Genomic DNA, 14,925 nt, shown 5'->3' on the forward strand with positions numbered 1-14,925 from the left:
TGATATATCAAGATGTTCAGTCGGTACTTAGCATTTCATCTTTAGGAAAATTCCCATTCAGTTTGCAGTCACCCCTGACAATGCATGCTATGTTCGACTTTTTTCGTGTCAGCTGCATGGTGTTCACGATGGTGTGATTTTTTTTCCTGTGCCTTCCTCCCACCCGCACTCATTTACCTGCCTGAATGCTCACTGACAAAATGAAACTATGGGCACGACTGAAGTCCATCTGCTCTGCAGCGGTCTCCATTATGGCCAGGAAGAAACGCACCGCCAACTTTGAGCAGTACACTGTCTTAGATGTCAGTGCTGATGGCACAAAGAGTTACACTCACTACCTGGGTCCACCTCAGCGCGACATTGTGTGGCACACGGAATATGTATCTGGAGGCAACAAAGTCACCGCTCAGACGTCGTTCTACAGTACTCCCACCACGAATGCAGGCGGACAAAGTGCGCCATCATTTGATTTGTCAGAGCTCTGCGGTCCTGCGAGTTCTGAGGTTGTGAATGAGGACATTGATCTTTTTGACCTGGACGCAAAGTATCTGGAGGACATGGAAAAGTTGTCTGGACAAACACCCCGTTGATGCAGTGCAGGGGTAAGTCTTCTCCAAAATTTTGGAAGTAATTGTTGCTTAGTAGTGCACAGGATCATCCTCTCCGGGAATGGGTTCCGGAGATCGACAACTACCTCACCGAGATGTTGCGTCTCGAGGGGCATTGTGGCTTCGATTCTGGGCGCTGCAAGTTTTGCGAGGAAGGACCAGCCATGATTCGCTGCCAAGATTGCTTCGAAATCGCCATTTATTGCCGCACATGTGCTGTAAACTTCCATCAAGTCAATCCTTTCCATCGTATGCAGGTTAGTACAGTATTATCATCTTCTGACATGGTGATCTTATATGTGATTCTGTTGCAGAGATGGTGTGGCTCTCACTTCCAGCCTGTCTCGTTAAAGGACCTTGGGTTACGAATCCAACTGGGCCACCATGCTGGACAGCCATGCCGTCTGCCTGTGCAAGCCACCGGTGATGATTTCTTAATTCTCAATGTTACTGGTATACATGCAGTGGGACTGGATTTTTGCGGTTGTGAGATGGCTGAGGTCCATACCATACAACTTCTCCGCGCATGACTATTCCCTGCCACCTCAACAAACCCCAAGACTGCGGCGACTTTTGAACTCTGTCGATATGCCCACCTCCTAACCACGCAGTCGAAGACATCTGGCTACGAGTTTTATCAGAGCCTTGCCCGCTGACTGATAATACCGGTGTGCAGACCCCCAAGGTACGTGATGACTGTCAAGCTCCAACTTTATGTGTCACTGACGAAGTATAGGATCGATATCCCGCCTTCATGCATATCATGCGCATGTGGAGGCATCTCAAGATGCTGAAGCGAGCAGGTCAGGGCCACGATCCTGGAGGTGTACGTGCAACCAAACCTGGAGCATGCGCAGTTCTTTGCCCAGCCTGTCTGCACCCTGGAAAGAATTTGCCTCCTGACTGGGAGGAAGCTCCAGAAGATCAAAGGTGAGCTTGGTATATAGATTTCGATCGAATTGCACCAAGAAATAATGCACAGCAATAGGTGGCTATACCGGCTTTTCATCGGGCTTGACGCGAACTTTCACCTCAAATGTAAGAAGGTGTCTTCAGACACCATCGACCCTGGGCTCAATCATGGTTACGCGTACTTCGTGGAGGAAAAGACCTACAAGGATTATCTGACCACATACGATTCTCTCGTGACAGAAGAGCCAAGCACTTGCAACAACCATGACGCAGTCAAGTTGGCCAATATGAAAGGCTCGGTCGCCGGTACAGTAGCAAGTGGTGTTGGTGCAGTTACATGCACACGCCATAACATGAGACTGCCATGCAGTGTCGGTGACCTCCAAAAAGGAGAGCGGTAAGCTTACGTTTATGATTGTTCATGCTCTCGTACTGATCAGTGTGGGATAGTCATGTAAATATGGATTACATGTTCTTTTCGACTCTAGGCATCGATGCTCCGCACGATGTCATCGTCTCCTACCATATCGCATGTCAATGGTCCAAAAACTTGCGGAAACGACACCTTATATACAAATCATGTCCATTCCAGATGGAGGATCACAAGTTCATCTTCCTTGTGCTGAAGTTCCATATCCACGCCCATCAACAGTCATGTCAAGACAGTTACTCATTCCACAAGACCCCGCATGTTGCTGAGACAGACAGTGAGGGTGTTGAGCGACCGTGGTCAGACTCAAATATGTACTCCTCAAGCATGAAGGAGATGGGCCCTGGTTCGCAGCGCGATTTCCTCGACGATGCGTTTGCAGACTATAACTGGAGGAAAATATGTGGAATGCATGAGTAATCTCAACGAGGACTCTGTACCTGTAGGCTAATGATGTTGAAGCTACTCTGTTTCTTCGGAGGATGAAAGCTGCGTTGCCAGAGCGCAATGATCAGGTCTTTGCATTCGCAGAACTCAACAATGCCATGGCACAGGAGGATCGAGATGTGTGGAGAGCTGCTCTAGAGACATGGGAGAAGGACCCATCGAAACTCAACCCATTTGTCGCGACTCGTCCAAGTATGTGCTCGCCTTCGTATTACAGAACGTTCAGCTGATATTCCGCATCAATACAGCCATAACTCAAGCAGCTGTGCACCTGCAGCTAGCCAACGAGGAGGCTGCAGAATTGGAGAAGGGTGAGCAATGCGGCATGCTGCATGAGTTGGTTTCCCCGAGCGTTATGATATTGGCCAGGATTGAGCTACAGGAACAGCAGTAAGTGCGAGCAGTCACATCTCCAATTATGTTCTTATAGTTCTCTCACCAGGTATCGCCTTGGACAGGACACAGCAGGCCTCGGAGCACACTCCACAGATCTCCAACGGGCCAAGATCATCGAGCAGCGCAATGGTCTTCATCACAAGATAGAGGCTTTGGCGGAGATCCAGCAGCTGTATATGCCTAGCACCGTCACATTGCGTGCGCGAGCTGTTGCTACAGCTGTCAAGGAGGTCCTCGCGCAAGACATGGTGCTCTATTTGCCATCGGAGTTGCCCTCGGGTACCCTTTGTGACCCTCGTGTTCAGAGGTATGAATTGCGTTTGAGGACTGCTCAAGCATACGATGCGCTAGACGAACTCCGGCGACATCTTCGTGTGCGTGCTCACTTGTACAAGTTCAAAGACCACTTTGTCCATGGGCAACGGTATCTCACTCGTGCGAAGATGGTTATCGCACGTGTGCAGGACAAGATCAACGCTGATGCAGCGCATTATTGCCGTGCCTATTCTGCCATCAACTCGTTGGCTACCTTACTCCACGAGCCTTTGATGCCCAACGACTTGGGACCGCTGCAAGGTGAAGACGTACACGGAATGACGGATGGGATGTTGGGTGAAACTCAGAGCTGGAAGACATTGTCTTGGATATGGCGGAGACATGGTGTAGGGAGCAGCAGCGCGATGGACAACACCATCCATGAAGGTTGGATATTAATTTATTTCGCGTTTCTCACTTCTTGAATGCTCACGAAAACTGCTAGAGCTCCACGTTGAATGGTGCAATGCCCATGCTCGAGCCTATCGCTGGATGGAGGAATGCCGCCAATTGCCAGAGGAGATGTGCAGAGTCATCTCATTTCACGGTTGGATTGCGCGGTGGTGGCTGAAGCTGATAGACACGATCCCCGCGCGATCACACGAACACCTGGAAGGTGCCATCGCATATGCTTACCACCAGGCAGACATCCGACTGTCCATGAGGAAACACTGCAGATCGGTATGGCGTTGTGTACCTGCCTGGCTGCAGGCGGGAGGAGACATCAGCGTAGATGCTGATTCGGTTGAGCCTACGATTCAGGAACCCCCTCCAATGAATGATTCTGCTTCCACGTCGGCAGGTCTTTCGACTTCCGTTCCTACTCCTGCACATTAGGTGATCATCATGCAGGTCCACTTCGCAATGGTTCACATGTCGGTTCGCTAGTGACTGGTTCAGTAACTCTACAAGCTTGTCGTTGATTTATGGACATTGATATTCTCCTACGAGAGCAGTATGAAAAAATATTTGTTTTTGCTTTCTACACTGAAGTGAGTCCTAAAAGGAAACCTATAGCACGAAAGAATACACAATGAATTCTATGAATAAATTTACAAGCAGAGGGGAAGGCACGGGCGCGACAGGGCGCGACAGGAAGGCGGGATTTTGCCGCTCGATCGGGAATAGATCTGGGGGATCTAACAAAGCTACCAAAATAGCGATGAGATTGGCGGCACCGGAGACCCACAAGGAAGGGCCGGGAGTGGCGTCAGGAGAGGGGGAGCACCGCACACAAGAGACTTATTATTGTGAGGTTGATCACTACTACTCACTCGGCTGTTAGGCCATGGGTCACAAGCGCATGAGGGGCTCATGCGGTTGGGGCCATATATTTATACTACACAGTAATTCTAGGAGATTCCAGTATGTTCTCCGACATACCTATGTGCTGACTAATATATGTTTCCTGATTGGGAAACCACCAGCCCTAACACTTATAGGAACCACTGTATGATATATCAGAGCTTGTAGTAACTATCACTGTCAATGTATCAGTCCCGACTTCTTATGACCACGTCTGATATATCAGTATGCCAGGGACAGGTGTCGTGCCTCAGAATATCCGTATCTGACGGCCTATCCACAAATGACTTGTCTCAAGCCGCCGATCAGGCTCTTCCCAAAGTCTGTCAGTATATTGAACGCTGCTCTCTCCTTTTGATGGCACTGCAAGTATCTTTGGATACGGCCGTCGGCGATCCGCGATGTCATCGACACCTTCGGCTTTACGATGTTATCATGAGACCTAAGGTCTAAGTGTGTCTCGGACGACCTCCATAGTGTTGCGTGTAAAACTGTCATGTTTAAAACATGTATGTTTTAAACGTGTTTTTAACACGTTAAAAACATGTTAAAAACATGAGGTCCAAATAGCTATGTCAAAAAGGTCAATAAGTCCCATAGGCCCGAATAGGCCCACGCCAGTCCCTAGGGTGTACCAGGATTTGTCACAAGCTCTCATCGATTTACCGTCAGACCTGACGCTCTGTTACAACTTGAAAGCCGCTCTTCCCCTTCATATTTCATGTCCTTTTGTTTGAGTTGAGTAATTGTAACTGTACCATGGAAATACAGGCTCTGCTCTGCTCCAGGCCTATAGGCCATATTTCTAACCACATCAGGGGGCTTTGGATCGAGTTCTGCTCCTCGTTACGGGTGCCGGTGATCGAGGATCCTCAACAAATCTTGAAAATGTCGGACTTGAGTATTCCATCTGCCCACTGTCATTACCCATATGTTTTCTGAGAAGGTTTGGATTGGTACCAACAAGGACTTTGACAAATCCCCTGCCTATGTCAAGGAAGCCTTAGCAGAGGCCCTTCGGCTTCCTGGAGGCGTTGAAATTCTACTGCCAATCCCTTCCATATCCGTCCTCTCTTTTCTCAATGGTGGATGAGCGCACCGCTTCCGTCTTTACTTGGATGAATCCGGCACTCCGAAATCGCATGCAACTTGCGATGATGGTCTCGGAAGCTCAAGTCCGTCAATATTACCGATCTGCAAAGAGGGTGTGTACCGAACAAAAGGTTTGTATACGGAGCCATAATCATTTCATTTCCCAGGTCCGCCCGAACTCCAATCCCAGGCCGAGTGTTCAGTTCTACAATATTGATAGCCTATTGCTTGACGACACCAAAAAGCAGGTAAAAAATGATCCTCACTCCACTACCACTGCTAAAGCCGTCACTCCTGAGGATGGTGATATGGATGATGGGGAGTCCAAGCCGTGGCTCGACAAACCTCGGGAATCTGCACTTGAGAAATGCCGCGCAAATGTCTTTGTGTTGGAGGAAGACATTGACCTGTCGCAATCGGATCTTTGTGACATGCTCGTCAGCGATCCTCCGACGCCAAATGTACCGGCACATGAGAACAGGCAGAAAGTCGAAGGTGGTTCGGATAGTCTTCCCGGAGGGAATGGCTCTTCAGATGCAGACTGGGAGTTCCACTGGTAGCGTACGGGGTCGCCAAGTAGAATGGCATTCAGGCGTTCTAAATCGCAGCCTCCAGATACTCCAGATATATACTGAGAAATCTGCCGCCTACAGCGCGCCGAAAAATGTCACGTGACAACATGTTTTAAACGTTAAAAACAGTGTGTCAAATACCTATGGGACCTAGCCTGTTAATAACCTAACGTTAATAACACGCTCTGAGTTTCTTACGCAACACTAGACCTCCACGATGACATCGTGCTAATCGATTTTGTTCAGTGTGTCCAATGCAGACTATGTGGCGGGTCCACTCCCACCGTGACATAGGGATGATGCGCGTGAACACTGACATAAATATGAAGATGAACTACAGCCTCTAAATAATTCTACCATACATAGAGCAGAAGCACGCCTATGGAAATTCTAGCAAGAACAAGTTAAAAAGTGCGTCCTAATGGACAATATGAAAAAACCCAGATAGATACGTGTACCACAGGTCTCAAGTAAAATCGGCGAAGCTATTGGATCCTCGACCGTTTACTCCCGCTCGGACCGGCGGCCGATTGCTCTGCATCCACAGGGCGTTTCAAGTGACCTTTCTCCTTTTGCGCTTTCATCGTCTGGAAATCTGGGTGCAACTGGTCACCAATCTTGTCATCAACTGGCCAGATCTCGTTCTTCAGAACCAGCACCAAGATGGCCAGTGTCGGTTCGTGGGATCTCAAAAGCTTTGCTTGTTCTCTGTCAAATTCGGCTTTCAATTGCATCTCCTTCTGGCGGTTTGTCCGCATGGAGGAGAGATCCACGTTAACTTCGAGCGCTCGCGTTCCTGTGAATGCTGAATCGTCACTTTCCTGTCCGGCTTCATCATCAGATAGAGGGACGTCAGCTGAATGTGTATCGGAATCCCCCACAGCGTAGTAAGACTTGAATGACTTGAGGAGCTCCACGATGATGCCAGTGAGTGGATGCCTTCTACTGTCGTGCTTGTTCTCGCTGAATTCGAACTTGAGCTTTCGTTCACAATCCTTGATGATCCCACTGTTTATCGCCGCCCACTTTCTGTCTCCACAGACCCAATCATCGCCAATAGGGTAACCATCATCGAAATACTTGGATATGAATACATCGACGTCGAGAATGTTGTGCCGCAAGTAACGAACGCCAAAGTAGAGGAGCACGTGGAAGAACGATTCGAGCTCGTCTTCAACCGTGATCGTGCGAAATGGATTGTTCAGTGTACGCACTGACAAAAACTGCCACGTTCCCTACAGCTCGTGTTAACACTAGTTGAGTGCATTAAAATTGCATAGATTCTCACCGCACGATAAGGTTGTCGTGGACCATCACTCTCTTCTGAGCCGTCGGGAAGTGCTTTAGACAACTCCCAGTCAGCCAGGATACCATCTCTAGCAATCCTCTTTCCGCCGTTAGAGGCCTCGATTTCGTATTCGTTGATCAATAGATTTCCGCTACTGATATCGCGATGGATGATGCCCGCGAGTTTCATCACGTCTCTGTGGGCTACAAAGCATTAGATCGTCACGCTCATAACCATGATCACGATGCAAGGCTTACCCGACATACAATCCCAGACAAGCCTGGTAAGCTCTTGGCCATGCTTAAAATCTCGCATAGGTCGACAGACTTCCTTCTCCACAAGACGATAATGAGTGTGCAGTTTGAGCACATTTGTTTTCATTGGATTTGATGTAGGAACATGCCAATGATCCTGTGTAAGTGTATGCTGTTGAAGGATGTCGCCATGCTGAAGCATTGTAGGAATGTTCCCAATCTCCAGTTCGTTCAGTCTCTGAAGAATGTCGCCTTCCTTCTCGATACCTGCATGATCCATTCGCCACGCGTCCTTCAGCCATACGAAGTTCCCGGTCTCGCAGTCGACAGCGACGTAACCGCGAGTTCCGCGACCCGCCATGTTAATCGTATAGAAACGCGGTCTTCCAACCAGGTACTCACCCTTTACTTCGTGCGCAGTAGAATCCGCGCCACCAACGTGAACGTCAATCTTCAGCCTCCACCACGTCCAGGACTCGTCGAGCGAGTTCCTGAAGTATTCCCGGATGTGGCCACAATTCTCGTCTCTCGGTTTCGCCTTCTCCCGCATGAGATTGGCATCACCAGAGTTCTTCGGAATCGGTATCGCCGTCGGATCGTCGCCTTGTTGCACTGGAGAGAGATGAGCGAACCGCCACAAAAATTCGACCAGGTAACGTTCCTTGATGTAGTCGAACTTCTCAGAAATGACTGCGCCTGATCTGTCCCATCGGCACAGGCGTGCCCAACGACCAAGTATCATAACAGTGAAACAGAAGCAGCGTTGCTGGCGTTCGAACAGCGTGGCTGCATTCTGAATACATTCGCCTCGTTTATCGAGGCGGTCGCTCGGCACGTCTTCAAAGTCGTCCGAACTATCATCGAAAGGATCGTCCTGGTTGTATTGTCTTTTGAACTCGAAATGCAGTCGCTGTACATTCCAGTTTGGCCGATTGTCCGTCGGACATTCACTTGCGCTATAGAGGGCTACGTCGGCCGTCTGACTTGTAGAGTCATACTCGTCGTATCTGTGCTCCATTTCGACAATGCAATATCCAGGGCACATATGCTTGCCGTTCACGTTCTTTGCCTGAGGCATACTGTACGTCAGCTCCAACAGGTATACATCTGAATATCAGAAAGATAACGCACGAAAGCCACCTGCATCTTCTTCTCAATAGAGTCTGCCCTTGGTATTCGAGTGAATCTTGTTTTCGGGGTATTTGAAGGAGCTTTTGGGACGAAGTTCTCCAGGAAGTCGGCGACAGGCATCTTGACGAACTTTCCGTGCATGGCTATGCGAAGCTGTTGTCTGATTTATTGGGGCCCTGGATTTATAGTTGACGACTGTTCATTCCACGCCTTGAATTTGCGAGGAGAAGCATCAACTGAGCGGAGATTTTAAACTACCTCGAAGGCCAACGTACAGCCACACACAGGGCCAGCTTAAGTCCGTCCTATTTTCGGCTATTCTCCATTGCTCACCTTCACATGTATTGGTCACGCACTCTATGGAACGAAACGCACCTTCGCGGCCCTTCGAAGTTCGAAGCTCTTCGGCCAGTGGCGTCGGCGGGAACAATGGTACACTGGCAACCGGCTGTTTTCTAGCGGATATAACTATTGTTCTGTGAGGAGAAATGAGTCATTCCTGTTATGAAGGCTTCTTCCCTTGTTCTTCCCTTGTCTCCGTGGCACATACCCATGGAGGCCTGGCTTTTACGACGGTGAAGTTGAATGCTGGGGATGCAAGTCACACTAACGCGTGTGTCACAGCTCGGTGACACAAGCACCAATGGCGCCGGCTTGGAATCTCCATATTTGTTTTTCCGTGCAATTTTTTGTAAGTTCTCTCGTACAACCAATTTTCACTGGTTAAAGTCCATCTTTGACTCCTCACTGATAAGCCACTGCATGACAAGTTCGTCTAAAAGTCCGTGAACCCATCTCGGCCACCTTGTGCGTTGCCCGCAGATGGAGTACGTCGCAGCTGCAGGTCCTAGCGCACTTCTGCCACTCATTCCGTTTGACTGTGAAATTCCGTTAGTCACCAGAAACTACAAGGACGTCCACAGAGTACATCATACGGTGCCATGGATCCAGTGAAAGGCATAATAGGCGCATCTACACCTAGCAGTCCGCGTGCGGAGATCCCGCTAGTATCGTCGTATGTGCACTCCATCGCTGGAATCTGAACTTTGAGTAGTCTGCTTTCGTTCGAAGGGTCCGAACCGTAGTACACGATTTCGGAGTTACATAAGCACAATGATCTCCGAAACGCGTCCCGTAGATCTGGTGTAACGCGACGCGTCGCCGGCCTGTGTCTGGCGCGACCGTCGCTTTCGTCGTGATCTAGTTGGAGTCGCAGGGGTCTGCGGGATCGGCCTACGATGTGGATGCGGACTCTGCGGGATAGACATGGGGAGTAGGGAAGCAGGGGATGGGGAGTACGGAAACAGGGGATGAGAAGGCAGACGTGGCGAAAGATGCAGCACCAAAACCAACTGTCGGGCCATAGAAGGTAGGACTTTCCGAGTGCAAACATCGGCTAAGGGTTGGACTAGGGAAATGGTAGGGAGTATTGGATGCAGACACAGACTGAGGTACTAACAAAGTAGGACTGTAGGAGGCGCGGTATACGTTGAGTCCGCGGAAGACGAGAGAATGGACAACATAGCTTGCGGTGTATCATAAGAAGGCACATCCTCAACAGAATTATCTTGAAATCGACTCGGAAACATGCCGCAAGTGCACGGTTTGCGTGGACTCGTCGACGCGAAGGGCAGCGTCGGTACTGTACATCTCACGTTGGATCTCTTTCGATCAGGAACTCACGGTCGGCACTGCGGCCCGGGCTTCGGCATCGGCTCGGCATGTTGAATTGCTGTACTACGGTTGGAGGGGCGCGTTCGAAAGCAGACCTTTATTCTGACCGTCCTCCCCACCTCAGCAAGGTCAATATTGGTTTGCCTTCGGGAGACTAAACTTTGAGCCTTTTCCGCCTTGCTTCTCCGCGCTGGCACCGCTTCTCCATCGATGCCTTACTTCCTCGCGTGCCGTACCTCCCCAGGGCTCGTCCGTAATCGCGTATGTGGCCAACGTTCACTCCACCTGGACCAAGCTCAGAACATCAGTTCTCATCGACTTTTCAGTGTAATCAAGTGTTAAAGCTTCGACATACGGTGCGCGCGCGAGCTGTCGGCTGTTCCACGAATGGTCTACCTCACGTCGAGCTACATGGTGGCTTAGCTGGCAAGTTCACGTCGTTGACCTTTCCGCAAGAACGATTGGCCAGTGCCACTTTGTCCGCCGCGAGCCATGCCATTCTTGCTGCATTGCAAGGTAAGCTGGTTGCAGTCTGGAGGGAGAGCACTTTCTCATTCATGACAACCGTGAGGATATTCGTGGCGAGGTTCCTCCATGTCATAGGAAAGGGCATCGATCGTGAGCCATCGATCATGCGATCGCTGCGACTCTGGAAGAACGGCAGATCACTCATTTGTCCAGCTGATGGGATCATTCACCGTGTCGCGCGTTCGGCCAAATACGGGGTCGTGGACCTGGCAGCTCGATTCCGAAGCTGCATTCGTTCGTATTTTATACTCAGCCATGCTGAGCACCTTACCGCGCTGGCAAGCTCGGCCTCGTCGACGTAGCGCCTACCGTTCTCGGACGCGATGCTGCGCTTGGGGCAGAAGGGCTCGTGAAGACATTTCCCTACGCTGTTGGTCGATACCCCCAGACGTCAGTGCCAGAGTACATACAACGTGGGGAAGCTCTCTTCTCTCGACATATGAGAGAGTACCGAGCCACATCGCCAGGCTCTCCTCGGCGAGGCGCTGGTCATCTGTCATTTCGTCGTAGACGAAGATGGAGCTCAAGAGATAGCGCAACTCTGTGTGCGCCGCGGTCGGATGTATACATGCCGCTACGCCCTCGGATCAATCGGTCGCGATAGATGAGGAAGGTGCACCTCCGAGGGTCAGTACGGACGGGTGCGGCCGTGTCCAGTCAAGTCGTCGACTCCTGACACACGGCGCTGTAGAAGGGGTTGATGAATACGGGCAGGTTGGATATGCCTGGACGTCCGGTAGCGTGAAGCGTCTTGCGTCGCCCATGCCGGAAAAACACTAACTTCACTGTTCTCTAAGTCTCATCTTTTGTGCGAAGAGTCTTTGCGTTATCCCGGGGTATTCCATGCCCCAGTAATTCAAATTGAAGGCCTGGAATAAAATAATTCGTATTAGTCCAGCGACGGAGAGACTGGCCGAAGATATCGCCATACGCTCGTACAAGTGGTCCTAGCGTCACCCGTCCAATAGAACGCAGACAGAACGCGCTTTCTCCTGTCATTTGGCAAACACTACCATGTCAAGCACTGCCCAAGGTCGGAGTAAGAAAAGTATACGCGCTGTGGCCCAAATTTGTAGTGAATACAGGTCAAATTTCCGCTAACAAGTGAACAGATCACACAGGTGATACTAACATTGTAACACATTGTGGCAGTCCAAATGACAGACTAGAGTCAAGGACATCGCTGGGTGGTAAGAGTTCTTACGGGACCAAACTGTTTCTAATGGATGACGACAGATCAGTGCGAAGGAACAAGTCGTCGTGAATATTGGGTGGTAGAACAGAAAATAACGATATGAACGACACAGAAGCCAAGCAGTACGTGTAATGATAAATTGTTAAATAGTATAAATAGGCATATTGAGTGGATGCGCTAACGATGTTGCAGGTATTGGTGTTTGAGAGAAGAAAAAGTCAAGTGTCACGCAGAGGCTACTTGGCCTTTGCGCGTTTGTTACTGGAAGCTGTAACTTCTGGTGGCTCTGGATCCGCTATGCTCCCATGCGTGCGTTTTGTCCCTGTTCGCTGATAACGTTTCTCCGTCTCGTGGTTGAAGTTTGCGCGCAGCTGATCGCCTTTCTTGTCATTCATTAGCCACACGCGCTCTTTGATAGCGTTCGTTAGAAGAGTCAACATCGCGGCGTGGGATTCAAGACGTCCCGCGAACCGTTCATCCTGAGCGCGGGTCATATCGCCGACCTTTGCCTTGATAACATGGTCGGACGACAAATCAACACTTGCTTTCATTTTCTCCCACCGCCGGAAGGTCTCCCAGTCATAGCCGTGGACAACGGATCCAGGATTACTACTTGATTGCGGCCAGTTCTCACCAGGCACTGACGTGGTGTAATGCCCTTTGAACCAGTCCAGAAGTGTAATTATTATGGAATTTAGAGGGTGCGGGTTGCTGGAACCGTCGTCAAATTTCAGCGTCTTCTGTTCATGCTTGATCACCCCAGTATGCATAGCCCTATCCTTGGTGTGTCCGCAAACGAATCTTGCATTTGCGACGTCCCAGAAATCGGCATCAAAGAACAAGTAAAGAAAACCAGTGACATCGAGGAAATTGTGAGCCAGGTAGCGAGTTCCATAGTACAGCAGGACGTGGAAGAACGATTCCAGTTCATCTTGGATCACGATCGTCCTTCGCGGGTCGTTCAGCGCATTGACCGACATGAACTGCCATGTACCCTAAGTAGCACACTATTAACAACTCGTCACGCGATACAAACCGGAATCTGGATACTCACTGTTCGGTCAGGCTGTCGCGCACCCTGATCGGACGTGTCGCCTTCAAGAGGGATCGGCTTTGATAACTCCCAGTCTCCCAGAATGCCATCCCTGACGGTGCACGGTGTTCCGCGTGGACCAACGGATTCGTATTCATTTATCAGCAGATTACCTCCGCTGATGTCGCGATGGGTTAGACGAGCTCTCTTCATTGCTTGTTCATGAGCTATATGATGACGTCAGTGAATAGAACATAGTACGACGGTCTCGAGAAACGCACCTTGGATACAATCAAAGACAAGCGTCACGAGTTGCTTGCTGTTATCGAAGTCGCTAAGTGGGCGGCAAACTTCCTTCTCGACAAGCCGATAGTGAGTGTGCGACTTGAGTGGATTCTGCATAGTCGCTCTCGATGCGGGAGCCTTCCAGTGATCCTGTGACAAAGTACGCTGTCGAAGGATATCGCCGTGCTGTAGCACATCGCCATGCTGAAGCAGAGTGGGAACATTCTGAATCTTGAGCTCGTTGAGCCTATGGAGAATGTCACCTTCCTTTTCCATGCCGTCGTGATCCACCCGCCATGCGTCCTTCAACCAAACGAACATCTTTGTCCTGCAGTCCAGAGCAACGTATCCACGCGTCGCTCGTCCAGCTACGCCTCTTGCCGAGAAGCGTGGCTTGCCGACAAGATACTCGCCTAACACTTTGTGGTCGGCGTCTGCCCCCGGAGTGTCTTCTTTGACGTCGATCAGCAACTTCCACCACTTCCACGATGGATCAAGAGATTCCGCAAAGTACTTGCGCGCATGGCCACACCTCTCTTCTACGGGCTTAGCCATCTCCCGCATCAAGCGCGCCTCCTCAGAGTTCGGCTCAACTTCTATTGCTGTCGGATCGTCCCCTTGTTCTTCTGGTGAGAGATGAGCAAAGCGCCACAAGAACTCGCAGAGATACGGTTCGGTGATGTAGTTGAACCTCTCAGTCGCGATGGCACCCGACCTATCCCAGCGAAATATCCGCGCCTCGCGACCAAGTATCGCGACTGTGAAGCAGAAGGCTCGCTGCTGGCGCACCAGAAGCATCTCGGCGTACGATATGCACTGGCCTCGCACATCCGCCCGCTCCTGACTGTCAGGCTCCAATTCGCTTTTAGGCTTGTCATTCAACGGATCATGCTGTTCGCTGAGCCTCTTGAATTCAAAATGAAGTCGCTGAGTGTTCCAATTTGGCCTGGCATCCGTAGGTACTTCATCGACGGGATAAAGAGCAGCGTCGGGCTTCTGCTTAGAAGAGCCGTTCAAGTCGGGTTTGTATTGCGTTATCGCCACCTTGTAGCCCGGACACATATCTGCATCGTTCACTGCGTCTTTCTGAAATATGTTGCGGGTCAGTATCTACAGAGCGGGCGGGAACGAGATGACAACGTACGAAGGGCTCGTAAAAGTGAGCCTCGATGGCTCCTTCCGAAGGCATGCCAGAAAATGCCCTTTCAAAATTCGGCATATCAGGGGGTTCTCCTGGAAGGAAGTTCTTCATGAAGTCGCTGACGGACATCTTGACAAACTTCCTGTGCATGGTTTCACGAAGCTGTTGTCTGGTTAATCTCGCGCCTATGTTGGTAGTAGCTTTATGGTCGCTAAGCACGAAGTGTTTAGATGGAGAGGATTGAGCCTGGGGGGAAATTTGGGACATGATGGATATGCTTACCTGACAGAAGAGGTTGCGTTTATATGCCTTGAAGGCC

General features: G+C 50.2%; 6 protein-coding genes across 6 annotated transcripts; 3 read left to right on the forward strand and 3 right to left on the reverse strand.

The window, feature by feature from the left end:
- Nucleotides 1–251: 251 nt before the first annotated feature.
- SCP_1800470 (hypothetical protein) lies at nt 252–590 on the forward strand (the record flags this gene model as incomplete). Its single annotated transcript, XM_027765137.1, has 1 exon — nt 252–590. One exon carries the CDS (start codon nt 252–254, stop codon nt 588–590), a length of 339 nt encoding a protein of 112 aa, XP_027620938.1.
- A 1,842-nt stretch (nt 591–2,432) lies between these two features.
- SCP_1800480 (hypothetical protein) lies at nt 2,433–3,945 on the forward strand (the record flags this gene model as incomplete). The annotated part of the gene is made up of 4 exons (XM_027765138.1): nt 2,433–2,589; nt 2,646–2,787; nt 2,840–3,495; nt 3,554–3,945. 4 exons carry the CDS (start codon nt 2,433–2,435, stop codon nt 3,943–3,945), a joined length of 1,347 nt encoding a protein of 448 aa, XP_027620939.1.
- Nucleotides 3,946–5,531: 1,586 nt separating this feature from the next.
- Nucleotides 5,532–6,065, forward strand: SCP_1800490 (hypothetical protein; the record flags this gene model as incomplete). The annotated part of the gene is made up of 3 exons (XM_027765139.1): nt 5,532–5,618; nt 5,673–5,753; nt 5,805–6,065. The coding sequence occupies 3 exons, from the start codon at nt 5,532–5,534 to the stop codon at nt 6,063–6,065; spliced, it is 429 nt and encodes a 142-aa protein (XP_027620940.1).
- Nucleotides 6,066–6,562: 497 nt separating this feature from the next.
- On the reverse strand, nt 6,563–8,891 carry SCP_1800500 (hypothetical protein; the record flags this gene model as incomplete). Its single annotated transcript, XM_027765140.1, has 4 exons — nt 6,563–7,312; nt 7,366–7,568; nt 7,632–8,688; nt 8,751–8,891. The coding sequence occupies 4 exons, from the start codon at nt 8,889–8,891 to the stop codon at nt 6,563–6,565; spliced, it is 2,151 nt and encodes a 716-aa protein (XP_027620941.1).
- Nucleotides 8,892–9,466: 575 nt separating this feature from the next.
- SCP_1800510 (hypothetical protein) lies at nt 9,467–9,619 on the reverse strand (the record flags this gene model as incomplete). The annotated part of the gene is made up of 1 exon (XM_027765141.1): nt 9,467–9,619. The coding sequence occupies one exon, from the start codon at nt 9,617–9,619 to the stop codon at nt 9,467–9,469; it is 153 nt and encodes a 50-aa protein (XP_027620942.1).
- Nucleotides 9,620–12,777: 3,158 nt separating this feature from the next.
- Nucleotides 12,778–14,756, reverse strand: SCP_1800520 (hypothetical protein; the record flags this gene model as incomplete). The annotated part of the gene is made up of 5 exons (XM_027765142.1): nt 12,778–12,858; nt 12,906–13,142; nt 13,202–13,407; nt 13,462–14,551; nt 14,610–14,756. The coding sequence occupies 5 exons, from the start codon at nt 14,754–14,756 to the stop codon at nt 12,778–12,780; spliced, it is 1,761 nt and encodes a 586-aa protein (XP_027620943.1).
- Between the last annotated feature and the right edge of the window lie 169 nt (nt 14,757–14,925).

This window comes from Sparassis crispa (assembly GCF_003851025.1).
Source record: "Sparassis crispa DNA, contig_000017F, whole genome shotgun sequence".
NCBI classification, from domain to species: Eukaryota; Fungi; Basidiomycota; class Agaricomycetes; order Polyporales; family Sparassidaceae; genus Sparassis; species Sparassis crispa.